Below are 21,419 nucleotides of genomic sequence, written 5' to 3'. Positions count from 1 at the left end.
ACTTCTCAATTTTATAATTTTTAAACATGTTTTTTTTTCTGTTTATATATCGTTTCTTTATATTACCTACGTATTTATAATTTTCTTCAATTAGTACCGATGAAGAGAGACAGCAGTCTTGCTGCGTTAATTATTGCTTGTTTATTTTGAATCATGATAAGTTGCATTTATAGCGATACGTTTGTTTTCAGATAGTGATATTGAATCGTTATTTAAGTACTAATTTTTATTTTAATATTTTTAAGTATGCATGCTTTTACTTTCGATTGTGTTGTATCCCAACTCAACACGGCTTCTGGGCCGCGATTATGAACGACTATCTTTATCGGTATATACTAAAACATTATTTTTTTTTTTTTGCACCACAACAGGCCAGGAGGCCCAATTACAGTGGTGAATTGCATTACAGAACACCCAGGCTTGAGAAAATACACATTTTAATTTTTGTGTTCTCACCGGGAATCGAACCCGGAACCTTTCGTGTGTGAGTCAAGCGTCTTGACCACTACACCACGGAGGCAGTATGAACTAATATCGATATTTATGTACGAAAGTGTGTATATTTGTATGAAAATTCAAAGTATCTTCGTCGGTAACCGGTAATTGAACATGTTTAGTAAAAAAATTGTAAACGTATTATGTTTTTCATACAGAAACCTTAATTTTACTTTGATAGGATAAAATTGAAGGTAAATTTTAACTTCCCATCAGAATACGTACCCTGGTCTCGTGGAGTAGGGGATACGTTACTGTTTACTTATGTAATGTAATGTAATGTAATGTAATGAACAAATTATGTTAATGGATAAGGTCGATAATTAATACTAGACTTAAAAGTGCATTCATTTTTTACAGCGACGTACTATTATTAACTTCTTGTATTTAAAAAAACTTTATTCTTATTAGAATTATGCCTTCAAACTAAAAGCTAATTGCTACTTACGCACCCTTGATATTAACCAGACTAACTAAAAATTTTAAAAATGAAAATTTTTCATACTTTTATTGATAAATAAATAATGTGAATATTGCCATCCCTGCCTTACACGACTTGCAACCAAATAGTCGTTTAGAATTTGGCTTTAAGCGCTCCTGGCCAGGTCCGCATTCCTCTCCTTTCATCCTCCCTCTCCATCCTGGTCCGGGCAATGGACATAGCGGGTCCCGAGTTTTCTTCTTCCGCGTACTCATTATGTCGTTTCAGCGCTTCACACAGGGACAAAGATTAAAATTCTTTCTAATCGTACGAGCCATCAAACCGTCGGTATTCAAAGACATTTACGTAAAATTATTTCAATTCGATCCGTAACTTCGCAATTGATTGAGAATTCCTTCTTAAATACTTTTTACTTAAAAAATAATGAGATTCCTTATAACTTAGATCATCTCAAGCTTTTCATGGTTGTAATTTTTTGTATACTCGTAATTATTTATATATCTGTTTATGTTGAATCCTTATATTGAGAAAAATAGTCGCACAAATAGTCACAACGTACCATTATGTTTTACAATAAGCAAACATATCTTTTATTCAAGTTTTCAAACTGTACTATTGAATTATTAATTCGGAATTTCAGTAAATAATACAAATTTAAATCGTAAAATAATTCATGTATTAAATAATTTATACCTATTTACATAAAAAAGTTCCCGTAAAACTATTATTTTTTAGATACAACATGTAATACAGTATTTTCATAACAACAGAAATAAGGAACATTTCAGAGAAGGTAATACAGAAGTCTTTGCATTTATAGGGCTTATAACCTGTAATTGGCTGGTTTAAATGGCCACTTTACACACTGTGTAACATTCACCATTGTTCTTTATTCACCAACGTTCTTCATCTCTGTTGTAATATGTTAATATTATCAGCTCCCCGGGGAGTTGAATCCAGTCCTTGTCTACAAAAATTTGGACAAACTCAAAATATTGTTGTATTTCCATAAGTTTAAATAACTCGTAAGACCTATTCTACAAAACAGCGCTAACATAGGTAACATCCTTATTTTTTATCGTCTTTGCCGGAAAAACCCTTGAAATTATTGGTAAAAAAATATCCACGATTATTTGCCGCAGTCATTTTTCAATGAATAATTTACATTCCAGGAAATATTTGGAACGTTTCCTTATCTATTTGGGTGGTTAGATCTAGACCATATCTGACACTCAAATGGATAAAGGACGTAAAGCCGTCAAGTGGCGGCATTTGGACTTAAGCGCATATTGTGTGTCCACTTGACGTCCGTCGGGCTCCTTACTGATGCGTATATTACAAACACATTAACCCATTTTCTCTTCCTTTCCGATGAGATTATTCTTCCCTTCTTTGCCCTCCCTTCTGCCCTGTCACTGCCGCGTGACGTCCCTTAGCCGCCCCGCCCCGCCCCGCCCGGGCGCATTCCATCTCCGCCCACGTGGAAATAATGTCGGGATTTTCGGGATGACACGGTTAGGATCGAACTTACGGTTATTCAACTTTCCAATCATTATTTGTCTCTTTTTAAATCTCATTTCGAAACTTATAATATTTAATCGGATTGTGCTCACGGATCGGAGGTCCGAGGTTCGCTCTAAAAAAAAATTATTTATATTAATATTTCAATTTTTGAGGGCTATTTTCAGCGAGTTGTAAATAACTCACCATTGGAAAATGGGAATCGAGTTGGGGTTCGAACCTCGGATCTTTGATCTCACGGGACCACAACCCGATTCAATTTCATTTTTCAGCATAAAAAATCAGTTTATTAGTACACGTCACGTTATTTAAAAATTTATTTTCGTTTAATTTTGAGGTATACGCAAATATTTGTTATGTCAAGGTAATACCCCCCCCCCCCCACCGTCAAGGGTAATACCCTCCTGTCCCCACCCAATAAACATGTATTTAAAATCCTATGTAAATCTCGAGTTATAAATGGTGTAAAGCTGTAAATATGTTATATTATTATATGTATATTATTATATGTATATATTATATTGAATACTAACATACTAACTTTTATATATTATATTACTAACACATGTGTAAATATGTAAAAAAAAAAAACAAAAAAACTCGACACTGGCCAGAACACCCGAGTTGAGATGTGAAAAGGCCATTAAAATACGAAGAAGAAGAAGGGTAATATCATAAGTAAAAAAAAACTGTGATTTGAATTAGGTTTGACATTTAATAAAATTTGCAATGTAGTGGACTGTGCCAAACTGCCATAACTAAAAAGTTCATTAAAACCGCATAATGGCACTCTAAACATAATATTTATTTATAGTCATAACTTATTTATTAAATGTCAAATTTAACAATTCTTTTATTGTATAATTTTATTTTATTTATAAATTAAAGATAGTAATAATAATTTTAATATCTTTATATTTTTTAATAAATAATTGTTGTTATCCAATATATATTACAGTACAATTATATTTAATACATTGTTTTATATTGATCTGCGGTCAAAACTTGAGAATGTCATAACTTTCAGAGTAGTTTTTCCCAGTTTGAAGCATTTAGACTTGTGGCACTCGTAGACGGGGGGTGCGGTATACAGTATTCTACGTATATAATGTTAAAAATATTAAAAAACTTACTCATTTAATTTATGCCTTTTATTTGACTATGTATTTTATTGAACACTTAATTTAATGAGCTCGTGTGGTTTAACATTAAAAACGCCTAATTTTGATCATTTGAAGTTACTTTGAACTTTTTTTATTAAGTTTCGGTTTTGGCTGAAACTAGAACAGAAGCCGAAATTCGGTTTCGTCTGAAAATCTTGTTTCGGTCAGTCACTAGAATTTAGCTCTATTGATATCTATTGCTGTTTAATTTTGAAATTTAAAGAGAGACTTTTATTTATAGTAGAATTATTGGGTCATTTAACCATTTTGTGTTCGAGTATCGTTATATCGTTTTTGTGCTTTTATTTATATTAATTATCACTATGGAGTTGAAAGTTTAAACCTACCGTAAATATTTTCAAATGAATATTTAAAAAAAATTGATATTACTCGCCACAATATTTTTTGACTCAGTGTTCTCATAACAGTATGAAACTCTTATTTAGTACGATAAATGATATTATGATTACAGCGAATTCATCATGTTGTATATCTCTTCGTCTATACTTAGATAAACCACGATTTTTCTTCAGCCGGTCACGGTTTTATGAGGCTGTTTACCGGCGGATACAGGCATTCTTCCTATTCTCTGATTTATGATTTTGCGTCCCCCGTCTTGATAATAAATCCTGAAGAAAAAGGCTTTCATGGGTCAATATTATTTCACTTTTCCATCGAAGGATACTTAATGTATTGCCCTTGTATAATTGTTTTGAATTGTAATTAGTGGTGTATTCTGTTATATTTTTCCCGTAGATGAGATAATGTGGCGGTGTTCTTGCACTAACCTTTAAAAATGTTTTCATTAATTATTATTAATTTTACAGTTCTGCTTAAAATATTATTAATAATGTTTTTATTAATAATGATTTAATTCACTCGTTTTAAATAATTATTGATGAAAAATGTATCAATTAATTTTTATTTTATTTGCAATTTCTTTTTTTAATTAATTGTACTGAAATTCGATCAACCCAATATGAACGCATTTAAAAAAAAATTTAAGTGAATAAACAGATAATATATTTTGTAGTGATTTATTTATTTTTACATAATTATTAAAAATATATTATAAGTATGCAAAATAAATAAAAAGAAAAATTGGTAAAGCGAAATCTTTATTTATTTATTTACTATCATAATATAACATTAATAAATAAATAAATAATAATAAATAAATAAATCATATTCTTCTTCTTCTCTGGTCTCAATCCTGGGATTGGCTGGCAGCAATTACATTCATTCTTCTCCTCCATTCCTCCCTGTCTTGTGCGGCTCTTTTAAAGTCAACATATGATGAGCAGCGCTCGTCCTCTAATAGGTCCTCCAGGTACTCTCGGCGTGGGCGTCCCCTTGAATTTGTCCCCTCGGTCATCCCCTCCATTATGCCATGCAGGAGGCCTTCTTGACGTATTACATGGCCGATCCATCTCGCTCGCCTTTCGGACAAGGTCCTGAGCAGGTGCCTTCCACCTTCGATTATTTGGAGAACCTCTTCATTTGTAATGTGGTCTCTCCAGAAAATTCCTAGTAGTCTTCTATAGGACCACATCTCAAAAGCCTCTAGTCTCCGTTTATCTCTTTCGGATAGGCACCATGTCTCGCAGCCATACATCAAGATACTCCATACATAGGTCTTGATTAGGAGTATTCTTAGTTTTAGGTCTATATTATTTGATTCAATTATTTTTGACCCGGTTATTAAATGCAAGTCTAGCTTGATGTATACGGCTGTCGACCTCGCAAATCATATTATATACATAAAATTAAACATTTGTGCAACGTTGCTTTGACTATCTAACTAGGGTTATTTACCTCGTTCTAAGCCAGTCAAATATATATATATATATAAGAAACATGAATTAATACATAGAAAAATAAATAAAGGTATTAGACACAGTTAAAAAAAACATAGTAAAAAATAATTAAAAACATTTTTTTAAACCACTGAACTTCCTAATTTGCTTTCATGAACTTCCTCATTTCCATCTCGGTAATCTACAATTATTTTTGCTTTATTAATTTTCATGTTATAGGCATTTATTATTCTTAAGTTTTCTAATACTTAAATACCTCCCCTGTTACAAAAGGCATAAGGTATATTGGTATATCCCCGCCTAGTCTACTGCAAACATTATTTCCGGCGGTTAAACAGAATTAGCTTTCGGATATTGAGCTTTCTCCTATTTTCTTTTACCTAATTGTTTCCTTCTCTCCCCACTTCCCACTTCCCACAAGTCCACGGTACTCGTATACTCGCACGCAACTTATTCAGAATATTAAGGCCATATTAAACTTTAAATTTCTAATCAGCTGAGTGTTTTCCGTGCTCTTTTCCAATGTCAATCGTATATTTCGATTTTAAATAATACGCATATTCGAAGTCTGGCATTCCCTTTCATTATACGGTAGGTATCAGTGGAGAATGGTGATTTTATTTACAGGTAAGCTATACAAAAATATCATATATTTGTACCTGCTTAGGAGATACATAACATAATGTAGGTAAAATTTACTATAAATTGATATTTTTCTGTGGTTCTGTGTGATACAACAACTCTCATCCATGAAATCAACTCAAACGATGTTACTTCGTGATAGATTATATTGTATAGATATATTACCCATTGCTTTAATATATAATTCATTAAAAAATAAATAAAAAATACCACTATGAATTCAGTCGATATTAGGTGTTCAATTAAAATGTCAACTGGCCGCATTGTTCTAGTAAATAATAGTGCTAAAAACGGCCGCATGGAGCGCTATATGTCCTGCAATATGACGCATGAAAGTAATTATGGTCTTATGTCAAAAGTACCATCTCAAAGAAAAATAGTCCTTAAGAAACAATGTTTGAAATACTGTTTTCCAAATCAAGAATCTTTAAATAATTTGTGTAATCTGCAAGTTTAATCTAGGAGAAAAACCCCGTACTGGGGTTAATACATTTAAAATACAGTACACTTATTTGTACGAAAAAATAAGCTGGAATAATCGGCTAGTTTCTTGGCTCACCGCAGGTGCGCTTTATTAAAATTTATATTTATTATATTATTATATTATATTAGGATAAAAATACAAACGGTGGAAATGATTAAAAATAAATAGTTATTATTTATTTGTTTTTCTGTAAATAAAGTTACAATAAAACATTATTATGGTTAGTCAAATATAATGGTAAGCTGCGCATAATCGCTTCTATACACGGTTCGCCCTTGGTAGGTATATGTGGCCAAAGCGTCGACCGCGTATCCATTTCTAGTTACCCGCCGCCGCCGCTTGTATGATCTACTTTTCTCTGCGAATCCACATTGCCTACAATGAATTCAATCAAATGTAACTTAATAGGCACTACAATAATTAATATGTACATCTCCCTTCCCCTCCTTATCCTCTCTCCGTGGATCCCTGTCCTTATCTCGCACCATTTACAGTTATTTTCTCTCAATGTAAACTATAAACTAGTTAGAATAACACAAACATACAGAAATCTGTGATTTTATCTCTTCCCAAAAATACTCGCTATCATCCAAGTATAATAAATAATTTTAGAACAAGATAAATGTTTGAGATAACTTTTTTAATTAATATTTTGCACCGCAACAGGCCGGGGGCTCATTTACGGTGGTGAATTACAGCACAGAACACCCAGGCTTGAGAAATTTCACTTTAAATTTTTGTGTTTTCACCGGAAATCGAATCTACAACGGAGGCCGCCAAATTATCACATTTAGAGATTACACCGACAGGGTATAGTCTAGGCTTAACTAAGCTAGACATTAAAACACGCACTGTGTAATCTTCAAGACAACGGTTCCTCTAAAGACTTATTTTGTACATTATATGTGTATATATTTTATGTTAGAAAATAATATTATCTACACTTTTATAAAAAATAATATATACAGGTAAACGTCATTTTGCGCCGGTTCGATTTGCGCTGATTTACAATCATGCCGATTTACAATTACGCCGATTTAGAATGACGCCGGTTGGTGCCGGCGTGGGATTCCCTGGTTCAGTCGACACCAGACGACAGTGTAGGCGCCGCGATTCTAATAGCAGACACACTTTTACAAGTTGTTTTATTCTACTACCGTGTATGCGAGCAGTCTATTATGTATGTGAAATTGTTTCCGAGTTAGTTTTCGTTTTGTTTTTAAGAAAAAAAAAGATATGATATCATTTTTAATTTTATTATTATTATTAAAACTAAAAGAATATTAAAATATGTGTAGTTTATGCTAGAATTCTGAAAGAAAGGAAGCAACAATCAAAGCAAATGAAATTGGATGTTTTTTCAAAAATGTGTTAGGATTTAATTTAGGACCGAGGAACTAGTGAGTTAATATTTATTATAAAAAAAATAATTGTTTATATCAAAAGATTATTATTTATTTAGTAAACGAATTTGAACTGTATTTATTAAATACGTTTATAAATTATTTTTAATATATATAGGATAGGTATTCAATCAACATGTTAGATTGTTCGTACAATTTTCACACGGAACCTAACCTTATTTAATTTTTACTTTTTATTTTTTTTTTGTTTATTAAAAAAAAAAACAACAGCCATTACAACAAAAAAAAACATTTACAAATAAACCAAAATTATATGCCTATTATAGTTTTCTATACATTTATATACACAAAGAAAAAAAGCGTACCTTTAAAAAGCCACTCCGCATCATTCAATTTTCTTTTTTAATTCTTTAAATCCTTAAAATATATTTGGAATATTCAGGAGACCAGACAGTGGAGCAATATTCAAAGATACTGCGTGCATGTGCAAAATATAATGTTTTTAGTGTCTGTGGATTGTTAAAAGGCATACAGACTCTTATTATAAAGCCCAATGTTTTGTAAGTTTTGCTTATTGTCTTCCCTGTATGTTCTTCATATGTAATTTTTTTATCTAAATATATTTATATATTTTTATCTGAATACAGTCTACTTCGGTAATTTTGCATGCATTTATAAGGTAAAAGGATGTTATTATTATCTTATTTTTGGTAAAAGTTACTTTCTAGCATTTGGAGATTAGATTATATCTTCCATTATATTTGTGTTCATTTTACGCCGATTTTTTTTACGCCGGCATCTCTAAGAACGGAACCCCGGCGTAAAACGACGTTTATCCGTATTTTTTTTAATGCTTCGGAAGCATAAAGCAAAACTTTAATATTGGCACGTTTTGTGATAGTTTTTTAAAGCAAGTAGAGACACCTGCCGTCAGAATGTGTAACATGTAGGGGCGTCGGTTAGCAGGGACACCGCCGGGACGCCTTCTCGGCTCTGGAGTTTGGCGTCGCGCCGCCAGATGCCCCACGACAGCCCCCGTATTGATCACGCCCCACGTCTCCCGCCCGCGTCGCCCCGCCCCGCGTTGCAGCATCTTTGTTGATCCCTCCGTGATCAGACCGCTCGAGAAAATTCCCCAAAACCGCGGCGCAAACACATTTCAGTTGACCGTTTCGCTTTCAGGCCGCGTCCCGCATACGTTATAAGGCCCAATTCTCTTTTAATTATACCGTCCCGATTCGGCTCTCCTTCGCCCCAGGAACTTCACGGTAAGTCGACGTTTTTTCCGTGACGTCTTTTGTTCAATACCGTACATGTAATATTTTAATCAATGTTACACCAACCTCAGTCAACCCCGGTTGAAGATTACAATTATACTCACGTATTCTTCCAATTATTTAACTTTGTTGTTATTTTTTACTACGTTTTATTTACGTTACATCAAATTATTAATCAGTTAATATAAACCAGACCACAAAATACCCTATTATTTGAATCAGATTTTCTGATTTATTGTTATATCGGATCAATGTGCGCATATTTTGATGTAAATATATTTGGGTTGAAACAAAGAAATTCGCCTTCGTGTAAAGTTTTCTGCCCTATTGGTCCATTTTATGTGACCTTTCTCGTATCTGCGAAATAGGTCACTTCGTATTACATCGAGTTTTCACCCTTACCCTACCTGGACCAACTGTTTCTTTCGTAACCTTCGCCGATCTTTAAATATTTAATCAAATCTTCGTGAATATAATCTTATATGTGTATGTAGGTACTCGAAATAACACCGAATAAAAATCACGTTTGAAAGCTGAAAGCGATTATAAATACGCTACAATGTTTAATGTAAATTACATATGTGCATAGTTTCCTGTGCAAATTGCACTTAAATTAACATGTTTTACACGTAATTATTATTTATACAGTGGTATTATTATTTTTAACGTGTACTATTTTAAATCGCGGTAAATCTTAATATCACCAAAAGTTGTTACTTATTGTATTTATATTTATTTATTTATGATTATATTAGGTCCATTTAGACATATAACTGTTTTTTTATTATATTGTTATTAATTATTTACTCTTTTACTAATATTACTGAATTTATTATGTTTAATGAGATCTAAGGACTCGGAAATAATATTTTGCTTAATTTTCTGTCAAAAGCATCTCTCGCGTAGTGAGAACTTAATTATTTAATTAATATGGGATTAAAGTGGCGCGCGTAACCTCACCTAAGGGATCCAACATTAACAGAGGTCATACATCTTCATTATATTCACAATATACGACTACAACACACAGAAAGACCGTCTGGCCACTTTACACGAATTCCTTTAGAATTATTGGAGCTAGCTTTTTTTCTATTGTTTTTCCTTGTAATTTAAACACATCATTATTAATAAGCATATACTTAATTTGCAATCTCTGGTAAGACATCAATTCCGTTTAGAATTTAATATAGGTAGTTTGACCAATGGAATTTGAGCGATAATACTTTACTTGATAACGTACTTTCTAGGGCTGCGGAAACATTCGTTTTACGCTCTCTAAGTTTTACCCTTTTGTTTTTATGTTTGTCGTTATGTTTATTGCTTTTTGTTTACAAATGCGGTAAACTTTCTGAAAAGGATTTAAGGGTCCTTTTTTCTTTAGACGATCGTTAGCTTTTACGGTGTACAGGATATATATTATATTTATTTCATAATGTACGATGTGCGTCTAACAATCTCACTCATCGTATACTTTGACTTATTACAAGATGTTGTACTAATGTTCAAAGCATTTAATTTAATAATTATTATTGTGTTGCAAAATAATAACTAGGTCAGATGACCTACGACAGAGAATGCTTAAACCTTACTGAAAAAAAATGTCAAGGAATTTAATCTATTTTGAGCTTTGTAATAAAATGGCGAATACATTCGACCGCAGTGGTCTATATACTGTATACAATCTAACTTATTATTTTTTTTACGCGCCATTCAAAAGTAAGATTTTCCTACTTATTCTACATAATCTCTGGACTGTCCCAGGTCATTCCATTGGGCAAGCCATAATGTAAAGATGTCGGACAACCGACCGCTTCTTCTTTTAATTTGACGGTTTTTTCACATCGCTACTGGGGTATTCTAGCGAGTGCAGTGTCGTGTTTATAAACCGGCTACTTAAAGGGTTCTAGTTCAACAAAATGGATTGCGCGAAGAGGAACACGGTATCTTTGGGTTTCAGATACTGGAGAGGAGCAGTCGGAGATATAGACGAAGGGAAATCATTGCCTGGACAAAGCCAAGACATTTAATATACTGTAGTATAGGGATACATAGTTGCGTTGAAATAATATATATGGAAACTTAGGTTTTGTTAACCGCATTTGTCAAGTTTTTAATGATATTGGTAGTATTAAATTTATTTACTTCGCTTACGTTCGCAGTCTCCTTGAATATGCCTCCCCCTGTCATAAACATAATATACTTAGTCTCGAGGATAGTAGTTTGGTATTAGATATGGGGATTTTACATGACATTTTTAATGGACGTCTTGATAGCCCTGTTCTGGTTTCTATCTCTTTTCCATGTACCTACAGTTCGCACCAACTATGCACAGAACTCTCCTCTGATTCGCTTGGCGCGTAATTATAGGGTATTTTTTTAATAACATAGATATATTTAACTGCAGTAAACCCACTTTCAAATCAATAATTCAAAAACTATTATTTAAAAAAAAAATAGTTCCTTTTTAAAAAAAATGTTTTTACATTATAAATTTAAGATGTTTTTTTTCACCCGTATCAAACACACACTCACTCTGTCTATAAACCCACCCTCACACCCATATACACTCACCCTCATATTCACATACCTACGAAAACCACACTCCACGTGATTACCCACGCATCCTCACACACAATAACTCGCACACATGCACTTCTACATATATTCTTATCTAAATGAACTGGATTTTTATAATTGTATTTATGTGGAAAACTTATTTGGCTTTATTTTATGTTTTTTTATAATGTTGTATACATTTTTTTGTATGGCTGTTTGTTGCTGTTTTCGGTAATATAGAAGTCTAGGCATCTGCAGGGCTTGTGACCTGTCATTGTCTGGTTTAAATGGCCACTTTACATATATACGTTAAAATATGGGCAAAATGGTGAATGTTACACAGTGTGTAAAGTGGCCACTTAAACCAGCCAATGACAGGTCATAAGCCCCGTAGATGCCTAGACTTCCATATTACCTTCTCTAAATTGTTCTTCATCTCTGTTGTTATTACCACTTTAGATGGTATAAAACATAAATTAAACTATTTACATGGTAAAGCATATTCCTTTATATTTATAAATTTATTTGAATGTCCAAGAGGTTTGAAAACTTGAAAACATCTCAAAACTTCATATTTTGGCTTTCATTCATTCATCGTACCCTTCGTATTATTTACTCGCACATTGCTGGCTCTCGTTTGTTGTCACGTATCTGAAAGCGGTTGTTTTTTTTCTCTGCAGAGCAACAGCAAGCCGGGGGCGGAAGGCGCGGCAGGCGCAGGAGGCGCCGGGTGGGACAAGGACCTCTTCATCGACGATGAGGGCATCGAGGGCTCCGGGGGCCGCGGGGAGGTAACCAACGACCTGGAGAGCTCGGGCTCCGGCTGGGGCCCGGACGACGAGGACTCCGGCCTTCCCTCCTCAGGTGCGGGTCCCCTTCTCCCCCAGCCACCGCGCGCTCGCCCCCCGCCGGCGCTACCGGAGGATGACGACGACGAGGACCACGCCCCGGTGGCGGCGCCCAGCACCGCCGCCCCCGACCGTAGCCCCGATACTAATCCCGATATCGTGATAGAGAGGGAATCCGAAATAGATAGTGAGTAGTGTTCGCATGCGCAACCATTCTTTTGTTTAACGCTTTTATTATTATAACTCATTAAACCATTAACAATTTCAATTTATATTTATTTACGGACTTCCAAGTCCATTTGCCTTCATAAAAAACTGTACAAATGAAAGATAAAATTAATTATAACAAAAAAGCGTACGTATTTATTTATTATCACGTCAGACATCATGATGTTTCGTTATAATAAAAAGTTCATGCGTGTGTAAATATAATTAGAATTTAAAAAAAAAATCCTGTAAAAAATATATTCCTTGTTTTTTTGAGTTACAATAAAATAAAGTTTATTTTTTGTTTGAGAAAAAGAGCTTATTAATTTTGAAGTAGGTATGCCCGTTATTGGGTCATGTATTTTCAAATAATACCTTGATGTAGCAAAGTCCCTAGTTTCAACACGTCAGCCGTTTCAGCATCTAATCAGAAGTATTCAAACATGTCAATATTAAGCTCTCTTTTCACTGAAAATATCAAAAAACATTTCAAATACAGAATATATTTACTTTAGACTACTACGAGTATAATCAGCAAATGTTTTTTGCTCTTTTCTTGTTTTACATGATGCTAAGCTTCCACGCAATATACATTTAATTTATTTGTAGTTTTTCTAATATTATATGTACTTCTATTTGTGTCCTCCATTGTATTAAATTAAGCGCTACAGATGTCAGATTTGGCGATCCTGTTATGTGAGTTTTTCTAATAGATCTTATTTATGTACATCATTATACCCACTGATTCAATCACTGTCCCATTGTATAATGTATATACATTTTACATATTTTTGGAATGTTTTATCGACAGTTTAGATGAATTGTTGCTCGATTGTTATATTTATGTACCTGTATTTTGTTCAATGTTATTTTCATATCTTACTTAGTGGAATTATCATTATTGTTTTACGTGATTTATCGTTTTTGCATTCTTTCTCGAACTTTTTTTTATGTTATTAAAAAAAGTTAAGTTTAAATTTACTTAATTTTTAGTTCATTCATCGCATTTTCTGAATATGCCAAATAAAATGCAATGTAGTCTTCATTTATTTTGTTTCCATATTAAATACGTGTTTAAATGACGGTTATTTTTCGTTTTTGAATGCATTTTTATTTAGCAAAAAAAACCTTTGCTGCATACTTTTTTTCTTTCGATTGTTTTAATCACTGTTTTATTAAAACTTTTTGTGTGTTATACAATATTTTATGACCATTAAGGCTACTAACTGTTTAATATCCATAGCATGTCTTCATCAGTAAACATTATCTCATTAGCTATTAGCATATTCTATTTATTTATTTATTCATATAAAGATACATTAATATGTAATCAAAAAAATAAAAATAACGTATTCCTAACTCTATATCATATTCTATGATTTGCTAAAACGATGTACGTACATGCTTTGTTTTTGAACCCGTTTTTTATTTGATCATTTCATTTTCTATATTTCTAGTTTTAGTGGAAACAATATATTGTAGCTTTGCATTCTATCTGTTTTGATTCCTCTCTATTACGAATATTTGGGATTTACTATTCGGCGTGTCTTAACAAATCCCGGGCAATGTCAAAAATACATAGTCACATATGTTTTTTAAAAAAATAAAATATTTTAGTATGTATAACCCTAGTTTTGCGGGCAGTTAATCAGAACGGAAACTCGAGTCTTTCTCTTCGATAAGAACACTGAATTTGACGTATGTATTCGTATAAATATGAGTAGTTTCACTTTCAAACATAAAACCGACACCAAAAGTACCGTGTTAAAGTAGTGTAATTTTCAATACAAGTTTATAAGCGAATATAAATATTTCTCTAATATTGTTGTCTCAAATGAATCTTGTTAAATTATAGTGGGAGAATTCCACACAGGTTTTGTATTTTAAATTTTTCATATCTTTTTATATGTTTTAAGATATTTTTTCTACAATAAGTAGGTAGATACATAGATTTTCGCGGTTGAACGGATTTTTAGGTTAGTGTATCTACGTTATAAAATGGGCCTGAAGATTCAGGGTTGTTAAAACGTCAGAGGAAGAAGAATAGTAGTCAACGCGAGGTCACCCAAAAATAACCAGGAATAATTTCCAGTACGCCTAGCTTTATTAGCAAAATATATATTTGGATCTTGCAATATTGTTCAATGTTTTTTATTTCGATTAATGATTCAACTCGATTCAGTACAAAAGTCTCTTAGAGTTGGTCTCGGAACGGCCAGCGACGTGTGGAAAGTTATTAAATTATCCATAAAGTAAAATCTAATTTTCTGTACGAAAATGTGTATATTTTATCTTTGTCGATAATCTGTAATGGAACCTAGAACACGTTTAAAAAATATATTTATATTGTTTTATATAGAAAATTCTATTTTACGTCTTTTATAAAACACAATATTAATAAACCCTGCTTTTTATAAGTTAAAAATCATATTAAATATTATAAATAGATACTTTACGCATTACATACAACAGCGATAGGAAATGGAAGTCTATATATGAATAAGGTCACTTAAACCAGCAAATGACAGATCTTAAGGCATTTACAGGGCTTATGATCTGTCATTGGCTGGTTTAAGTGTGGTAACTCTACTCACTGCGTAACATTTAATACTAACTATAAAGTCCAAATAAAATTACGAATGAACTGTTCAATAATTAATTTTTTTACCGTATTATTTTCGACGCAAACCATTTGAAGATAACTCTGTTAAGATTCCATTGTAATACGGGCCCTGGAGATTTGAGGACCCAGGCAGGGATTCCACGATAATCATGAGATGGCGGCGTTCGCGGTGTAGTGGTTAAGACGCTTAACTCATGCACGGAAGGTTCCGGGTCCGATTCCCACCTGTCCCGGGACATAAAAAATAATTGGATTTTTCTCAAGCCCGGGTGGACTGTACCACTTTAATTGGGCCTCCTGGTCTGTTGTGGTGTGATTTTTTTGTTTAATAATCAGAAAATGCCCAAGTAGTAATGTTTGCGCTTCCCGCGGCCATTGCAGGTAAATCCGTGCCGCCGCTGTCGGGCTCGCCTCCCGCGGCCAAGCACCCGCAGCCCGAGGGCGGGGAGGGCGCGGAGGGCGAGGAGGGCGAGGCGGAGGGCGCGGGGGCCGACACGCCCCCGGGAGGCATCGCCCCCGACTCCAGCGACGTCTTCATCATGAACACCAAGACGGAGGACAGGGCCACCAGCTTCTTCGCGCAGCCGGGTATCCTAGCCGGTAATGTCTCATTTACAGTCATAGTTACGATTATTACTTAATATACAATGATGTGCTCTAAGGGAGAAGATAAAGCAACTATTGTTTCTCAAAATTTCATCCTGAGAATTTTTTTACTTTGTTAATTTTGTACACTAATAAAAAATAGTGTCTTTTTAAATGTAAGTTTTTTTTTCGTTTTATAGGTTGTCTTGTGATAAAACTTAACTTTTAAACTTTCCATTGAAACCTAAGTTTTTTTTTTCTTTTTTGTAACTGTTATTTTGTAATTTATCTTTTTATTATATAAGTAAATATTTGTTGCAGATGTTATATTTCTTTTTTATTGATGCAGGTAACCCTCCTACAGCACGGTTGATATGTTCCTATAAAATCCCGTGTTATGTGAAACCGTGTTATATGACACTTAGAGCCAGTACAAACGGGGGGTTTGGTATAAAAAACTTCAGTGATTTATTTATTTTTTTTAAAATTACTACAAAATTGACATATTTATGTGTCTAACAGTAAAAAAAACTTTTTAAATCGTAATAAAATGATTTTCTTTCTCATCGCTGCTGACGCAACAAAGAATTTCTGCCCTACGGGAAATTGGATATAAAAAATGTTTTCTTACGCGCGGTAAAAATTAGTCTATTAACAAATAAAAAATAATTAAATATCCGCTGAACTTCCTCATTAAACGTAAACATTTTTTCGGTTGAATAACAATATAACTCTTTGAATCTTTTTTTATGATTTACGCTTTTCGCCATCTTAAAAAAGTTTGTGATTTTGATTTATTTGCTGTTCTTTGAAAGGTCGTTGTAGGTATTATGGTAGGTACTGAAAACAGGGCGTTTTCCAGCTCTCTTTTGAATTTTCGGCTTCTTTCAGTGCATTAAAAAAAAGGATTCGAGATGTTTTGCTAGGCTTCAGCCCTCTTGTAATATATTTAAACTCGATTCTTTTCTTTCACAAAATTCATCACCATTCTTCTCCTCGAAATCGATTTAAATATCTGAAGTCATTTCTAGCAAATCTGTTTTGTCAATTTCATCTTCCATCAATAAAAGGCGGTTTACACCTAGACAATACAATATTGTTTAGTCCCAGGACTCACCCATCGTCCACGTGTAAGCAGCAATTCGTAGGACCCGACATTGTCCCGAGATATCGCCACCGAGATAAGCGGGCATGCTATATCCGCGGAACAATGATTACCCCCACCATCGCGCAAGGCAAACGTGTCATTCCCAAATATTTGGCAAAAAAAAATCCTTTTAATTATTTTATTTTTTTATTTCAATTTCATTGATAAACCCTTACGGGTTATATACATTTAACAAAATATTTTCACTTTTAAAATTCACATTCTACTGTTAATAATAATATTTTTAACATCTTTTGTAAAGGTTGTCTGAGTCTTTTGTTTAGTTTTGTCTGGTAATTTCAGTCCATGGTTTATAAGTCTCGATTGTCCTTTTGTCGTTTTAAAGATTATATATGATATATTTCTGATATTCTCGTATTGTGTTCATGTTTACTACAGTTTTTTTTAAAGTTTAGTTTATCCTTTAACTATTCCGATACATCTTGGTATAAAATTAATAATATTTTTCATAAATTCGCTCACGCGTAAACTACGGCCGAATGTTCGTATTATCCTAGCGTTCTACCCTGCGCGGTCAAGGCTGTTCACGGAGCTGGGACATGACAATATTGTCATATCTATTGTATTGTCCACATGTAAACGGCCCTTTAATCTTAAACTTCCCGAATACTCATATCATCAAAACAGCCGCACCGTCTCCGGCTGATTTCTCTAGTTCTAATATTCCAACAATTTTACATTCACCGCAACTGTGTTGTGGGAGCATTTTCGAAAATGTTTAATAGTGTTAGAACGAAACCGTGTTGTTCGAGACCGTGTTTGGGAGGGTTACCTGTACTTTCTACCAATGTATACATTATTTTTTTAAAAATATTATGTTATTTTTTGCTGTTATTTTTTCACTGTTATTATAATCCCGCACAAGGTTCACCGGAACCGTAAATAAATAAATAATAAAATGTGTCCGCCTCGTTGTCAAATGGTCAGCGCTCTTGCCTAACATGCAAGATGTTTCGAGTTCAATTCCCGACATGATTGACATTAAATATTCATTTTATAAAGTGGTGAAGCGTAAGACTGATGATGCTGGTGTACCAATGCAGAGCTTTATGCACCATTAGGTGCGGAAAGAGAATGAAGATGATGATTATAATTGTAATGACAAGAAGGCCGACCACCATAATGTGTGGAAATATTTAGTAAGGATGGAATCCCCTGGCACCGGGCTGCTTGCAACTCATCTGATCGAGTTTCGAATATAACATTACTATCTTAGTTCTTTTCGCTCTAATAGTTCATCATAACTTTATCAATTAGTTGTCTGACAGGTTTTGGTATCGGTTTGTTTGACATATTTAAAAAAAATGATAATTGCAATTCAGTAGGACCTTTTGTGGTCTTTCCCGCCATCTTCTTGCTTGCAATGGTCAACGTATGAATATTTTTTTAATTTTAGTACCTGCTTTGCTCTTTTTTAATGTAAGAATCCATAATGACTTCATGCATTTTTTTTGTATGTATTACTTTTCTTTTTCAATAAAAAAACATACAAATTGCCAAATGCGAGATAACATACTAGAGAAATTGTCTACAGAAATTAGCGAGGAACATACCAGCTTGCCGCTAGCCACTAGCTGGTATGATTTTATATATATGACAATTGCTAATAAGGCTATGCTGATGCTGGGCTTCATTATCCGGAATACAACAAATTTTAGTAGCATCATTTCAATAAAATCTCTGTATTGTGTCCTGGTCAGATCACAACTGGAATATGCATCGTCAGTCTGGAGCCCTTTGTACAACTGCAACTCTTTTAACTTGGAAAGAGTTCAGCGGAAGTTTTTACACTACATACAGTTCAAAAAGGGTAAACCTGTAGATTAAATTTGCTACCAAATTTTGATGTCCGAGTTGAGGTTACCATTGCTCTCCACCAGAAGGAAAATTGCCGGCCTCACTCTAATGCACAAAGTGATATGCACCATAATAGATTGCCCAAAATTACTGTCCCTGCTAAACTTTTGTGTACCCACAAGGACCACCAGATTCCGACACATGTTCCAGTGTGAGTACGATAGGACAAACTTCACCCACCATTCTCCCCTCCCCTAGTGAGCATCCACAGAACTGCTAATAATTATGCTGAGCTGTTGGACTTGCTCCACACCACTCCTGCTGCAGTCAAATCAGCTATCGTATCCATGGAATGGCCATCCTCTCAATTCTCCTTTTTTCAATGCGTTTACTTCCTCTACTTATCTTCATTTTATTTCCTTTTTCATTCTTTCTTTTTTTAGAATTAATTACATGTTTAGTGTAATAGTTCCAATTTATTTTATATTTTTTTCTATAATGCTTTATGTACTTTTAACTGTATATTGTAAAAGCCCTCTGGGCGTTTATTAAATAAATTCATTTGAACAATATTTCTAAAAAACAAAACGGAGAAATGTTATTAATCTACGGTATTATTTAATACATATGTTTTAAATTTCTAAATTGCTGATGCATACTTTTCTGCACTACCTGTAGTACCTACAATACAATAATATGTTCCTAATGTATGCATTATTAATGTTTCAGCGGTGATATGCGGCGCAGTAGTGGGTTTGCTGTGTGCAATTCTCGTGGTCATGTTCATAGTGTACCGCATGCGTAAGAAGGACGAGGGCTCATACGCACTGGATGAACTGAAGAGATCTCCCACGACTAACTCCTACGCCAAGGGCCACAACAACCGGGAGTTCTACGCCTGAGACGACTCCGCACTCACCCAAGGACACTTCTAATCTCACCACACGAGGCTCCCAGTTCGTTCAAAACAAATCAGAACTCCGGCGAACAAATGATCGCGAGAACCAAAGATACAGAAACGAGAAATGAATATTTATGTGTCCATGTGCCATGTGCCATCGCGTGTAGGCGACCGCCTTCGTGGCGGCGAATATAAGACTTGAAAATAAATGTAAAGTTACAGTGAATTCTCAGTTGTCTGTTGACATCTTCCAAGTGGTAATTACGAGTTTTAAGGAGCGCCAGTTTTTGTTTCATTCTTCTTAGGTAAAACTTCCGAATGTATCTTTTGTGTTGACATGACCAATTAGAGAAACAAATGATTTTGTAAGGGTATATGAGTCTATCTAGACTCTTGCGTCATATCTATCTAAATTAATTAGCTGCTCAGTTGTTTCATATGGTTTTGATACATTTTCATTTTATTTCAGTTTTAATTTACAGCAAAACTCTGAATTTATTTATTTCAAAATAAGTAAGTAAATATTAAGTTCTAATCTTAGGGAATAAATAGAATGGAAGTCCATCGGTGGAATTATTGTAAGAATATTTCATACTTGTATATTATTCAATTAAAATATTTCATTTTTAACTTTTACATACTTTTAAATACATATTTTGGAATGGATATTGTGAACATTCCAGTTTCACCGCTTGTGTGGATTGTTCGCCTTCTGGATTACTATGGATAGTCTTTAGTCCATTCTGCGCACATTTCCTGCGATGTTCGGGACTATACTTTAACCTTCGAATCATGAATACGTAAAATATTCATACAAAATAGACTAACTATAATACTTCAGAATACAGGTCTAAAGTAATGACGAAAATAATGTTTTTGTTTTAGAATTCCCATGTGAATAAAATCATTTAATCAAATCCCCGTGTGTGTTTTCTTCATCTTGTCCCAGTACAAGGAAGCTATTTAAAAGAAGGCACGCCACTGGGATTGCCTAATGCTAAATCCTACCTAGATCTGTATGATTATTTCTCCTAGGTAAATCCTATATTATGTATGATAATTGATGTTTGTATGTTTCGTCCAATTCCTTAAAATGTAAGACCCACTCCAATCTATCAAATTATTTTTGCCATTATATTTACAAATGAGACTTATACAGTATCGAAAAAATATAATTAATTTGAATGGCGATGTATAATTTTTTAATTTTTTATTTCAATTAAAGAACACTAGTTTGCTGTCAAAATATAAAATAAATTAAAGTGCATTTCACATTTACTAGAAATATTTGGTAGACGATGTCTGCGCAATATTTTGGCAGCAAGATGTTGTGTAATTTAGATGTTTTTAATAATAAAACAGTTTTAACGCTGTAGAATAGAATAGTCTTTACTGTAATTGCCGATTCTGTAAATAAATACTCCTTTACACCTAATCATTTGTTTTATTATTTTTCTTCCAACACTAACTTGATACTGGATCATTATTATTGTTTGTCATACTTACTTTTCTGTGTATGAATGTGTATA

The 21,419-nt window shown here is 33.6% G+C and overlaps 1 protein-coding gene across 4 annotated transcripts in view; it reads left to right on the top strand.

Annotated features, from left to right (window-relative positions):
• Nucleotides 1–21,325, top strand: part of Sdc (Syndecan) — a 401,883-nt gene extending 380,558 nt beyond the window's left edge. The window contains exons 1-4 of one of the 4 annotated variants that reach the window (XM_088223600.1): nucleotides 9,015–9,196; nucleotides 12,442–12,625; nucleotides 15,821–16,039; nucleotides 19,719–21,325. In XM_088223600.1, the coding sequence (XP_088079726.1) occupies nucleotides 15,979–16,039; nucleotides 19,719–19,891 (234 nt within the window). In that variant the 5' untranslated portion in view covers nucleotides 9,015–9,196; nucleotides 12,442–12,625; nucleotides 15,821–15,978 and the 3' untranslated portion in view covers nucleotides 19,892–21,325. Of the gene's footprint in view, nucleotides 1–9,014; nucleotides 9,197–12,441; nucleotides 12,797–15,820; nucleotides 16,040–19,718 lie in introns of those variants that run through there. The other 3 variants (XM_088223599.1, XM_088223598.1, XM_088223596.1) reach the window with 3 other exon arrangements.
• The last annotated feature ends 94 nt before the right edge of the window (nucleotides 21,326–21,419 follow it).

The sequence above is a fragment of the Micrasema longulum genome, unplaced genomic scaffold (genome assembly GCF_059751315.1).
Source record: "Micrasema longulum isolate JH-2025_06_02 unplaced genomic scaffold, ASM5975131v1 h1tg000243l, whole genome shotgun sequence".
NCBI classification, from domain to species: domain Eukaryota; kingdom Metazoa; phylum Arthropoda; class Insecta; order Trichoptera; family Brachycentridae; genus Micrasema; species Micrasema longulum.
Note: the sequence above shows the minus strand (reverse complement) of the source record. Positions and strands in the feature narration are given on the sequence as shown.